Source organism: Mastigoproctus giganteus, chromosome 11, assembly GCF_048544385.1.
Source record: "Mastigoproctus giganteus isolate SK-2022 chromosome 11, ASM4854438v1, whole genome shotgun sequence".
Classification (NCBI taxonomy): domain Eukaryota; kingdom Metazoa; phylum Arthropoda; class Arachnida; order Uropygi; family Thelyphonidae; genus Mastigoproctus; species Mastigoproctus giganteus.
The window spans coordinates 150,056,676-150,070,541 of NC_143585.1; the positions used below are offsets into that span (position 1 = coordinate 150,056,676).

At 35.7% G+C, this 13,866-nt stretch overlaps 1 protein-coding gene across 1 annotated transcript in view; it reads left to right on the forward strand.

Annotated features, from left to right (window-relative positions):
• SMC2 (structural maintenance of chromosomes 2) overlaps positions 1–13,866 on the forward strand; it is a 640,522-nt gene that overhangs the window by 216,473 nt on the left and 410,183 nt on the right. Inside the window, exon 11 of the mRNA XM_090385021.1 lies at positions 5,467–5,605. Coding sequence (XP_090241147.1) covers positions 5,467–5,605 — 139 coding nt within the window. The remainder of the gene's footprint in view (positions 1–5,466; positions 5,606–13,866) is intronic.

A 13,866-nucleotide genomic window follows, 5' to 3' on the forward strand; every position in this document is an offset into this window, starting at 1 on the left:
TATGGCAATTATAATCTAGTCTGTAATCAAGTCACAAAGGAGGACAGGCAAGCGAAGGTGGATTACGAGAAATCTTTTGCAAAGGATGCAAAGAAAAACAGCAAAGACTTCTTTACTTGTGTAAATTCTAGAAGAAAAGGGATAAATAAAATTGGTCCACTTGATATTGATTTTTCATCTGTTGATGATCCTGCTCAGGTTGCTGACAGACTGAATGAGTATTTTACATCTACATTGAGGATTCTTTAGGGAAGTGGATATCTGATGTTTATTAAACTCTACCGGGGAGCTAAATTTTTTTGTAATAACTGAGAGGAATGTGGAGGAGAAACTGTTGAATTTAAACATAAGAAAGGAACCTGGGGTGGTGAGATCTATCCAGTAATATATTAAGGGCAGTAGCAAAGGAAGTAAGCAAGCCCTTAGCTATAATTGTGAGAGCATCCTTGGATTCAGGGAAGGTTTCCATGGACTGGAGATGTGCAAATGTATCCCAAATTCACAAAGGTGAATCAAAAGGTGATACGAGTAATTACAGAATAGTTTAATTTCAGTTCAGGGAAAGTAATGTAGTTGCCAGTTAAAGAAGTAATGCAGGATGATGTAGACAAGGCGGTGGTTATTGTTCAGACACAGCAGAGTGTCACAGTATAATCTTGTCTGACCAATTTTATTTCCTACTAAAATGTGGTTACAAAAGAACTGTATGCAAAAATATAATTTTGATTATATAAGCAGCATGGCATTAAGGGCAGTTGCTGCTATGAATAAAGTGATGGATGAGTGAGAGGGGAGAAAGAGGGGGGGGGGGGCTAATCAATGAACACTGCCCATTAGCATTAGTAGATGCATGTGATGCAAACACACACACACACACACACACACACACACACACACACACACACACACACACACATACTTCACCCCTCTGTTCATTCGAAATACCTGCCCAGCTGAGCCTTACATTTATTTAAGCTATCAACTTCCACAACAAGGGATGGAAGTCTGTTCCACTGACCAACTACCAGCTGCTAAAGGCAAATTTCCACACATGTACCCACATCTGTCTCTCGTCAGTTTCAATTTATGTGCACTCAGATGATTATTCTGAGCAAGAGGAAGAATCCCATCAGCATTGAGCATGCTCAAACCATTCAAGGCTTTATACACCTCTATCAGATCACCTCGCTGGTGCCTAGTCCCCAGACACTGTAATTTGCAAAACTTAAGCCTTTCTTCGTAAAAGCAACCCTTTGTTCCATTCACTAATCTTGTTGCCCTTCTCTGTACTAGTTCCAGCAGCTCTACATCTTTCTTGAAATGAGGCCTCAAGGTGGTGCCTGACCATTGCCTTATACAAGGGAATAATCACCTCCTTATCCCTGCTAGAAATATTCCTGTATATCCTTGACAAGACACCATGAGCTACTCTTGGAGCCCATCTGCACTGCTCAGAGAACTTCATATCTGCCTGCACAATTACCCCTAGGTCCTTTTTCATTCTCTACCACAGTCAGTGTAGTACCACAGAGTGATATGTTGCTCTGGAGTTGCTGTTTTCCACATGTAGTACTTTACATTTGTCAATGTTAAACTTCATTTGCCACCTCTCAGCCCATCTGCTCAACCTTTCCAGATCCTGTTGCAGCAGCATAGCGTCAGTAGTTCCTTAACAACCCTGCCAACCTTTGTATCGTCTGCAAACTTGGACATTAAGCTTGATATAACCATGATCAATATTATTTATAAATACAGAAAGCAATAATGGACCCAACACCGAACCCTGAGGGACTCCACTAATAACATTAGTCCACGATGAGCAGTGTCTATTGATTACCACTCTCTGTCTTCTCCCGCTCAACTACCCCTTTATCCATACCAGCAATTTGCCTCCAATGCCACACTGCTCCAATTTGTGCAGCAGTGTTCCATGTGCAACAGTATCAAAAGCCGTTCTAAGATCAAAATATATAATATCAAAGTTATTCCCTGCATCCAGTTCTTTTGTGACTGCATCATAGTATCCAATCAAATTGGTCATGCTGTGTCCGAGCTATAACTGAAGTCTTGTCTAGATGATCCTGCAGTGCTTCTTTAACCAGTGCCTCCATTAATTTTCCTGGAACAGAAGTTAAACTCACAGGTCTCTAATTACTTGTGTCAGCCTCTGATGCTCCTTCGTAAATTGGGGTTACATTTGCACATTTCCAGTCTATGGGTACCTCCCACTGAGTCCAAGGAAGCTCTCATAATAATGGCTAAGGGTTTGCTTACTTCCTTTGCTGCTGCCTTTAATATAACTGGATAGATCCCATCCACCCCAGGTGCCTTACTTGTGTTTATGTTCAACAATTTCTCCTCCACTTTACTCTCAGTTATTAAAAGATTATCTAGCTTACTGCCAGAGTTGAATACACTTCTAGCATTCCCCTCCTTGAATAACTCCTCATGTATTAATGGTGATGAAAAATATTCATTTAGTTTGTTAGCTATCTGAGCAGGATCATCAACAGTTGAACCATCGATATCAAGTGGACCAATCTGATTCATCCCCTTCCTTCTAGAGTTTACATAAGTAAAGAACTCTTTGCCGTTTTTCTTTGCTTCCTTTGCCAAAGATTTCTCCTAATCTTCCTTCGCCTGCCTTAACCTCTTTTGTAACTTGGTTACAGATCAACTTATATCTATCATAGGCTTCTGTGTCACATGTTAATTTATATGTATCCCATGCATTTGTCTTCTCTGCCATATGTCTCATTAGTTCATCTGACATCCATTTAGCCCTAAACCTTGAACAATATTTCTTAGTTGGTATATAAAGCGTAGTAGCTTCCAAGATAAGTTCTTTGAATGCTTCCCATTTTGAATTTGCTGTTGGTAACATCATCAGTTGGTCCCATTGCATAGAATTTAAATACTGTCTCAGACCATCGTAGTCACCTTTATGAAAGGTGACTACGATGGTAGTCACCTTTATGAAAGCAAAAACCCTTCCCTTTACCCCTGATGGTAGTTACCTCTTTGCGTAAATCCCACTTCAGCACACTATGATCACTGCCACCTAGTGGTTCCTTCATCTGCAGATTCTTAATGCATGAAGAATCACAATTGATAATCAAATCAAAAGTACTACTCCCTCTAGTTGCCTCCCGAACATGCTAATGTAGAAAACAATCATCCAATAAATCCACAAAAGCCTTGCTAGTGTGTGAGTGACCAACCCACAAATTCCAGTCAATATCCAGAAAATTAAAATCCCCCATTATAAGACTCTCTGATTTACTGGCCCACTATTTCCCTGTACAGTTTCTTATTGTACTCATCAGAGTCATTAGGCCTATAGCACACTCCTTCTCTCAATTTTGATCTCCCAATGCTTACGTCACACCAAGCTGACTCGACACTGCACTGTCGATGTCGACCAGCGATGTCGACTGGCTTCACTTCCTTGGATTTTATGTGTTTCTTAACTAATAGCATAACCCCTCCTCGTCCCTTCCTATCTTGTCTATTCTTTCTATAGACCGTGTACTCCCAAATTCCAGTTCTGCATTCCTTATATCTGTGTGACACCACGTCTGTGATATTCCAACAATATCCGCCTTTGATACTTTGAGCAATACCTCAAATTCATCAAATGTAGTTACCAAACTCCTAGCATTGGTGTACACGCAAGTATACTTGCACCTGTTCCTATTCTTAGCTACCCTAACACAACCCATGTGTTTACTTGTACCGCAATGACACCCAGCAGTCTCTGAAATATCCTGCGTCTTGTTTTCCAGGCTGCTGCTCATTCCAATAGAAGCAGTGCAAGAATCACTTTCACCTCTGCCAGTGGCTACACTGTTAATCTATTAGTCCTTGTATCCCCCCAAGCTACCAGTTTTCCGACCTACCTCGATACCATCCGCAAATATTCTTGCACACTTTCTATTTAAGTGCATCTCATCCCTGTAGAAGCAGTCTCTCCTGTTAACAAGTACAGACGAAGCTGAAAAAAATTCTACCCCTTGATCCTTGCACAATCTTTCCAGGGCCGAATTGATCGACAAGGCTCTCATCATATACTCCCTCCTATTGTGTCTTGGTAGAATTGCAGACACTTTCAAATTCTACCCTAATTCACGGCTTTTGGGACTAATGTGGACTAATGTTATAAGTAGAGTTCCCCAGGGTTTGGTGTTGGGCCTATTGTTATTTTCTATATTTATCAGTGATATCAATGAAGGTATATCAGGCTTAATGTTCAAGTTTGCAGATGATAGAAAGGTTGGCAGGGTGTTTTATGATGGTATGCTAATACAACAGGAGGCGCTTCCGTAGCCAGGTGGGAAGGAGCAGTAATGCGTAGCACACGCTTCCTGATTAGACCGGGGTTCGAGCCCGTCACCACCAAATACGGAGGATGCGGAAAGGTCGGGGAATGACCACCGCATATCCCGGAGCAATATGGCCTTAGTTGCTAATGCTCCTTAAAAAAAAAAAAAAAAAAAAAACCTAATACAACAGGATCTAGAAAAGTTAGGCAGATGTGCTGAGAAATGGCAGTTGGGGTTTAACATTGAGAAATGCAAAGTATTGCATAATGGTAGCAGTAATCCCAGAGGAACCTGCGATCTGTGGGGTGCTACACGCAGGCTAGTGGGAAGTTAAAAATACCTGGAGGTAATTATGCAGTCGAATATGAAGTTCTCTGGACAATGCAGACATGCTCATCGGGTTTTTTGAATGATATACAGAAATTTTGCTAGCAGGGATAAGGAGGTGATTATCCCATTGTATAAGACATTGATCATTCCTCATTTTAGAAGGATGTAGAGCTGAGTACAGAGAACGGCAATGAGATTTGACAGGAAGGGGGTACTGTTACCAAGAAAGGCTTCAGTCCTTCAATTTGCAGCATCTGGAGACTGCAAAATGGTCTTATTGAGGTGTTTAAGGATTTGAATGGGTTGAGCAAGCTCAATGCTGATATGATTCTTCCTCTTTATTCAGACTACACACAAATCGACACATTCAAATTGAGGAGAGACAGTTGTTCAATAGATGTACGGAAGTTTGCGTTTAGCCAGTGGTTGATTCCCGGAACAAACTTCCATATGTTTTTGTGGAACTTGATAGCTTACATAAATTCAGGGAAAAACTAGACAAACTATTGGAAGGAATATATATTTATTTATTTATTTAATATTTTTTTTTTTTTTTTTTTTGATAATTCTATATAAGCTTGCTTCCTTCCATCATTTGCTAATGCTAATTTTCCTTTCCACTTTCAAAAGTTTAAGACCTCCAAAATATGATTATGATGACTTTTGTTAGACAAAGGATAAAGTAATGATATTAATTACTCCTTCCTAATAATTTAACTGGATAAAAGTAGTTTTTTTTATTTATTTATGAATTATATAATGTACAAATGTATATAGTGTACTAGAAACTCAGAGTTACATTCTCTGTTAACAGGTTTCCAAATCTTATATTTGAATATAAAGATCCTGAGAACAACTTTGATAGAAGAAAAGTTCATGGTTTGGTTTGTCAGCTTATTCAAGTAAAAGATCCTGGTACTGCAACTGCATTAGAAGTAACAGCAGGAGGAAAAGTTAAGTCTATAATAAATGATGTAGACTATCTCTTATTATATATACACTTTATTAGTATATATGCATATATATCTGTATCTTTTTACTATTACTTTATGGCTGTTTCCCAAAGTGTGTTTTGCCTACTCAAGGGGTATGCAAAGAGTTTTAAGTACAATGCAAAATTATTTATTTTACTTTATCATAGTTTTCTTAGATGCAGAAAACAATTCATTTCAATTTAATGCAGTAGGTTCCACTTATTACTGGTTAACTGAATCAGTCACTTTATTGAATCAAAACTTGAAAACCCTAACATTTTTATTATCTGTTGCACTGTGTAAAACTCTTCTTTTATGAGAATCACAGTGTCATTTTATTGAATTATAACAGATAATAGAGATAAATAAACTGTCATGTCTCCCCCGTATAACTTTATTGGATTACACTCTTAGTTGTGTGTGTGTGTGTGTGTGTGTGTGTGTGTGTGTGTGTGTGTGTGTGTGTGTGTGTGTGTGTGTGTGTGTGTGTGTGTGTGTGTTAAAGATGTAGTGACCAAAGCAACATTTTACCCCATATCTGTTGGAAGTAATATTTTGATAATTATGCCCTTTGTTTATTGCACATTTCTCCCCTTTCTGTGAACAAACTCTACTCTGTTGTATGTACGAATAGTAATTGGGTTTATAGAATGCCAGTGACAGTAGTCTTTTCAAAAAGCCTGCTTTGTTAGATTTTGATCAATTCTTTATTTCTCATTGAATGTTGTAAGTTGTCAAGAAAAATGTTTAAAAAAAATTGTTTTGTACACAACAAAACTTCATTTAAAATTTTATGTTATTAATTTCAATTCCAAAATAGTTAGTATTAAAATTTTGTTTTCTTCACTAGCTAGGATGTGTACTTTATAATTTCAGACATGTGTGAATCCATCATATATATATGATGGATTCACACATGTGTTATATATATATATATAAAACTTATCATTGCTTACCCACAATCTAGGTGACTTCAACTGGGGCCAACCACCCAGACTGAAGGCAAAAAACGACAAGGAGTTCTCTGTTTCTGTAATTATCGATATCTGCTAAGATATATAAAAATTCAGAGATTAAGTAAATTGAATCTAAACCAATTAATGGTAGTTAAAAATTTTTAAAATCAAAAGAAAGATAGTATAAATGTAAGCATATATTAAACATCGTTGACCCGACAGAGAATGTAATTTAATAATTAAAATAAGAATAAATGTAAAGTATAAGGGATATCTACCATATCCAGGATATAATGTAAAAACTAGTCGTCGTGAAATAATAATCCCTGTAGTGAGCATATATGTGGTGACCCCTATGTGATGAATATGGTAAAAATAAATAATTAATTATTTGTTAAAATTAAGTTAACACAAAGAGAAACATGCAGATAGTAAGAAGAATAAAAACTAATAGAGTAGGAATAATAGAACCTGAACTCCATAAAGGCGAACGTATAGTAGTACAAATAAGAAATAGTTTCTCCTACATCCTCAGATTACACTAATAATTTCGGAGAAATAGGAACAAAGAGTGTAGGACAGCTTAAAGACAATACAAGATATAAGTTGTAGCTCAGGTATGCCCAGGATCGCAAACCCATTCCTATAGTAGGACCCTGAGCTGAATTTCCACGTTGCCTTAGCGTGAACCTTAAGTATATAACAGTTTGATTATAAAGTAAGATAAGATGACATAACATAAAATAAAATAAATGATACACTATAATTTGTAGGCCGGTGGGCAAGTTATGTAAGCTGTAAAACACCAAGAAAGCAAATCGTATCCTATGTACATATAATATACGTGGCTCTAAATCTGTAATTATGGTAATTATATTGAAGTAGTGGGTTCAGGAAATAAATTTTTGAAATTAATTATATTTATCGCCTTCCTAAAGTGGTATTTCAGGTAAGTGATAGGGAAATTATTTATCAACTTATTGTACAATGCTATTATGTTTGCTGCACAGGTTATGTTTTTATTGCAAATAGAAGCAATCCTCAGGCATTGGGATAAAATGATATTAGCATGCACTGATTTCGTTATATTAGATCTGCAGTTTGTAAGGCCGACTACATTGAAATTAAATGCATCGCTTTTATTATATATGTTTACATCTACAGTGTGTCTCAAAAATATTGGTACAAACGTTTAGGGGAGGTAGGTAACATCTAAAGGAATGTAAATCGCATAAGAACCCATAACCAGAAACGTCACCGGAAAGTAGTAACAGAGGCACAAGAAGCAGAAATGACACAAGACAGTAATTAGTGGCAGACATTTATTTGACATAATATTAACAGTGGAGTATGAGATGAATGCATTTCATGATGTTACAACAGATGCTCGAAGGTTCCACCATGAGATGCGATGCATGCGTGACACCGACGCAGCATGGATTGGCGGACATGGTCGAACACACCTGGAGTTTCTTTGACAATAGCAGCAGTGCACACGAGTCTCGCCACGAGATCAATTTCTGTCTCCACAGGCAATTCATATACGATAGATTTGAGGGCCCCCCACAAAAAGAAATCAAGGCTCGATAAATCAGGTGAGTGTAGGGGCCAGGCAACGTGTCCACCACGGCCAATCCATCGACGCCCAAAACGCCTGTTCAAATGGTCAAGAACTCGCCCTCCATAATGGGCAGGCACCCTGTAATGTTGAAACCAAATGTTGCATCTCACATTTGCTGGAACATCGTCAAGTAACCCTGGTAGAACTTGTTCAAGAAAGTTCTGATATTTAGCAGAGATCATGCGGGATGGTAACAGGTATGGGCCGACTAAGCAGTCACTGACCACACCTGCCCACACATTTATTGCGAAGCGATGTTGTGCTGCATGGGGGCGCACACTGTGTGGGTTGTCGTGAGTGAGCCCACACATGAGCATTGTGCTGATTGAATAAGCCTTCCCGAGTGAAATAAGCCTCATCTGTGAAGAAAACATAGGCTTGAAAATTCAAGTCTTGAACATTTTCTTGGAGAAACCACTGTGCAAAAGCCACACATGCAGGATGATATTGGGGGAGCAGACACTGAACTCTCTGGAGATGAAAGGGGTGTAAAGAATCGTCTTGCCAGTCATGCTGTATACTGCATTGACACACTCCTAAGGCAGAAGTAGTGGCACGTGTGCTGGTAGTAGGATTATTCTGGACGGCATTCAACACACTTTCTTTCATGGCAGGAGTTCGCTTTGAACGTGGTCTGCCTACACTACTCCTGTTACCTCTAAATGACCCATAATCGCACAAATTCTGATGCACATGCACAAACAAACGGTGGTCCGGTACATGTCTGTATGGAAAGCGTTCTCCATAAATTTGTTGAGCGGCTCGTCCATTGCCCTCTGCTAATCTATACACTAAGTGCATGCCTGCCAGCTCACAGTTCGTATATAGATGCATGCTCTTTGTGCGGCAACTACTGCTTGAATGAGTAAACCAGAAAGTTTCCCTCTCGCGAACTGATGAACAGCACCATCTACTGACTTACGGTGATGTTTCTGGGTATGGATTCCTATGCGACTCACATTCCTTTAGATGTTACCTACCTCCCCTAAACATTTGTACCAATACTTTTGAGACACCCTGCATATTATTATGGAATATTTCTATACAAACATCCAGGTAATTTGCTGTAGTATCAGAACTATAAGTTTTTTCCAATACAGGTTCTTCTGGATATAATCTGCTGTAATCCTGAACAAAATGCGGACAATTAAACACACATAAGTCATCTATGTATCTGAACATAAGTAGGTTATTGTGGAATGTTCTTTCTGCAGAATATAGATAAAGGTTTGCAGTTATGCAGGATGCTAGACTTCCCATAAGGGTTCCATTCACTTGTAAGTATAACAAAGTTCCATCACATATGTAATTATTAAAAATACATAAATTTATTAGAGTAGGGGTGGCCAATGAGTCGATTGTGGATTTAATTTCGGTTGATCACAAATTTTAAATATATAGTCATCCTTCAATTTGTGCACCTTGTGCAATGAAATTTTTGAGATGGTAGATCACAGCACATTTTGAAGGAAAAAAGTAGATCGCATCACAAATTAAGTTGGCCACTCCTGTATTAGAGTATCCCAGTATGTTAAATCAAACTTTATGGCATTTTTATATTCCAAATATAGTTTTTGGAGAACATCTTTTAAATTGTCGAGATTGATACTAGTGAATAAACGGTTAAAATCAAATGTTTGTATTTGCTGAATATTGTTATTTTTTATTGCATTTATAATCGGTAAGTTATTATAATAGTTTTATTTACATTATTTAATATAGTTTTAAGTAACTTTTCTAACGTTTTACCTGGAATTTTAGCATGACTATCTCTACTTGATGTTATGAATCTAAATGCAATAGGTGTTACAATAGGTATTAGCATGTTACAGTATAAAACACTATATCCATACGGACTGAATAACAGATTTAATCAAAAATACATGACTAATAATTTGAAAGATATTTGTGTTTATAATATGTTTCAAATTGCTAACCTACATAAATCTAAATGCATAAGAAAATATAGTAAATCTAAAACATTTAAGAGCAACCGAGAACAGCTAGAGGAATTTCATGGATTTATTTAAAATTTGGGACATTGATTCTATAAACATTGGTAAAATACATAATACAGTCTTCAGCATTAAACTTAGTGCAATGAAAGCCCTAAGCAGGAAAGTTAATAATTATGTCTTTGGATCTTGTCACCTTTTACACATTATACCAGATATTGTTAAATTGAGAATAAATATTTTGAATATTAACAAGTAACCAGAAAACTGTCCTTGTCTTATATTTTCAAAATAAAATGATGGATAATTTGGATATACATTGAACTATTAACTTACGTAGCGACTTGCTACCTATTAATAACTTACATATTAATATCAGATTTAGATATGCTAAACCATTTGGTCTTAAAGCATGTAACTATAAAATAATAGCTACAAACCTTCGCAATATTAACATTGGACAGGATATATGTGTTTGCCACAAGCCTTCATTTCTTAGATATGTAGATCCTAATCGCAGATTAGGACCTACGTATCTAAGCCCTATAACCTGCGATTTAGATATAATCCCATATCCCGACCTTAGAGAAATTTTATCACTCGGTTTTAAGTTTTGACCTAATCTACCTATTAATAAATCAACTTTTAAAAAACTGTTATATCTAGATTTATTAAAATACTGCATAAGATCTGCATACAAATATGCCATACTGGTTGAGGCATACCACATGTGGCTGTTCACAATGCTAAATATCAAATTTAACAAATATAATCAATTGAAATTCAGACTGGATAATCTAAATAATACAAAATTAATAAATAAGCAGCTCAAAGAAATACACAAACATTTTGTAATTACTCCGGTTGATAAAGCTGCTTGCAATTTTATGTAAGTCATATTAAATATAAATTTTTAAAAATGAACTGCAGTCCAGTAGCACCTACAAATATATAGCATCTTACCCTAATGTAATAATCAAAAAACTAATAGCATTGTATAAAAAATTAAAGTTAAAGTACAATAACCTAAAATATCTGTTAATATATGGTATACCTAAATTTCATAAATCACCTATTGCATTTAGATTCACAACATCATGTAGAGATAGTTATGCTAAAATTCCAGGTAAAACGTTAGAAAAGTCACATAACACTATATTAAATAATGTAAATAAAACTATTATAATAACTTACCGATTATAAATGCAATAAAAAATAACAATATTCAGCAAATACAAAAATTTGACTTTAACCGTTTATTCACTATTATCAATCTCAACAATTTAAAAGATGTTCTCCAAAAACTATATTTGGAACATAAAAATGCCATAAAGTTTGATTTAACCTACTGGGATACTCTAATAAATTTATGTATTTTTAATAATTACGTATATGACGGAACTTCGTTACTTACAAGTGAATGGCACCCCTATGGGAAGTCCAGCATCCTGCATAATTGCAAACCTCTATCTGTATTCTACAGAAAGAACATTCCAAGATAACCTACTTATGTTCAGATATGTATATGATCTATGTGTATTTAATTGTGTGCATTTCATTCAGGATTACAGCAGATTATATCCAGTAGAACTTCTTTTGGAAAAACTAATAGTTCTGATAATATAGCAAATTACCTGGATCTTCGTATAGAAATATTCCATAATAATATAGATGTAAGCGTATATAATAAAAGAGACGCATTTAATTTCAATATAGTCGGCCTTACAAACTGGAGATCTAATATAACGAAATCAGTGCATGCTAATATCATTTTATCCAAATGCCTGAGGATTGCTTCTTTTTGCAATAAAAACACAAGCTTTGCAGCAAACATAATAGCATTGTACAATAAGTTGATAAATAATAATTTCCCTATAGCTTACCTGCATTACCACTTTAGGAAGGCGATAAATATAATTAATTTCAAAAATTTATTTCCTGAACCCATTGCGTTAATATAATTACGGATTTAGAGCCATGTATATTATGTACATAGGATACGCTTTGCTTTCTTGGTGTCTTATGGCTTAGAAAACATGTACCCACTGGCCTGCAAATTATAGTGTATCATTTATTTTATTTTATGTTATTTCATCTTATTTTATAATCGCACTGATATATACTTAAGTTCACACTAAGATGACATGCAAATTCAGCTCAGGGTCTTACTATAGGAACGGGTTTGCGATCCCGGGCATACCCGAGCTACAACTTGTATCTTGTATTGTCTTTAAGCTGTCCTACACTCTTTGTTCTTATTTCTCTGAAATTATTAGGGTAATCCGAGGATGTAGGAGAAACTATTTCTTATTTGTACTACTATATGTTCGCCGTTATAGAGTTCAGGTTCTATTATTCCTACTCTATTAGTTTTTATACTTCTTACTATCTGCCTGTTTCTCTTTGTGTTAACTTAATTTTAATTAATTAATTAATTTTACCATATCCATCACATAGAGATCACCACATATATACTCAGTAGAGGGATTATTATTTCATGACGACTAGTTGTTACATTATGTCCTGGATTCAGTAGATATGCCTTATACTTTACATTTAATCTTATTTTAATTATTAAATTAAGTTCTCTGTTGGGTCAGCGATGTTCAATATATGCTTACATTTATACTATCTTTCTTTTGATTTTAAAAATTTTTAACTACCATTAATTGGTTTAGATTCAGTTTACTTAATCTCTGAATTTTTATATATCTTAGCAGATATTGATCATTACAGAAACAGAGAACTCCTTGTCGTTTTTTGCCTTCAGTCTTGGTGGTTGGCCCCAGTTGAAGTCACCTAAATTGTGTGTTTTTAATATACCTTGCGTTTCTTTAAATCCAGCTTGGTATTGTCTGCTTGAATTATCTTCAATATTATACACATTATGGTTGTAATGCATAATTGCTCTAGTAAGTGCATTGGCCAATAATTATTATATCAACCGACGGGCTCTCACATCTGGTGAGTATGGGCTTGGCACACCCATGGTCCTAAGATTGGATATCATCTTCTATTTCTTGGTGATTCCCTTCTACTTCTGAGTCTCGCTCTCGCTCGCTCTCTCTCTCTCTCTCTCTCTCTCTCAGAAAATTTTTTCAACCCATAGGATTTGATGGGATAAAACCTGGAGTAATAGTGGAAAGATAAAAATAAAATAAATTCTATATCACAAATGCACCAGAGCCTGCAAAACAGCAGTAAAGGATGCACAAGTTTATATATGTATGTTTTAATAAATATGACAGGTGTAAAGATGTAAGTTACATATGATGCCAAAAGGAAAAAGATAGCAGAAATATGAAAAAATGTAGGTGTTAAAAGGGAAAAAGAATGTGATTATCCTAAAAGTTATTATGAATTAAGTAAATTTATATTCTGAATTTTAAAGCTAGTTAGAGAGGAGCGACACCTGTAAAATAACAATGATTGTCACAGTGATAAATAAATAAAAGTAATGGTAACTAGCATCAAATAAGGGTGGATAAATTTTGCTATAATCCAAAAGGGGTAGATAAAATATGCAAATGAATCTGATGTTAAAAGTAAATATTGATACATGATCAGGTATTTCTTCAGGGGATTACACCTAATCATGCATCAAGGACTGCATTTCTATACTTGTCCATAACTGTGTAAGAGAAGTAATTTAATAATAAATAAAGAGGCTTGAAAGCAGTATAACTCTTATAAAGTATGGAAAAGGTA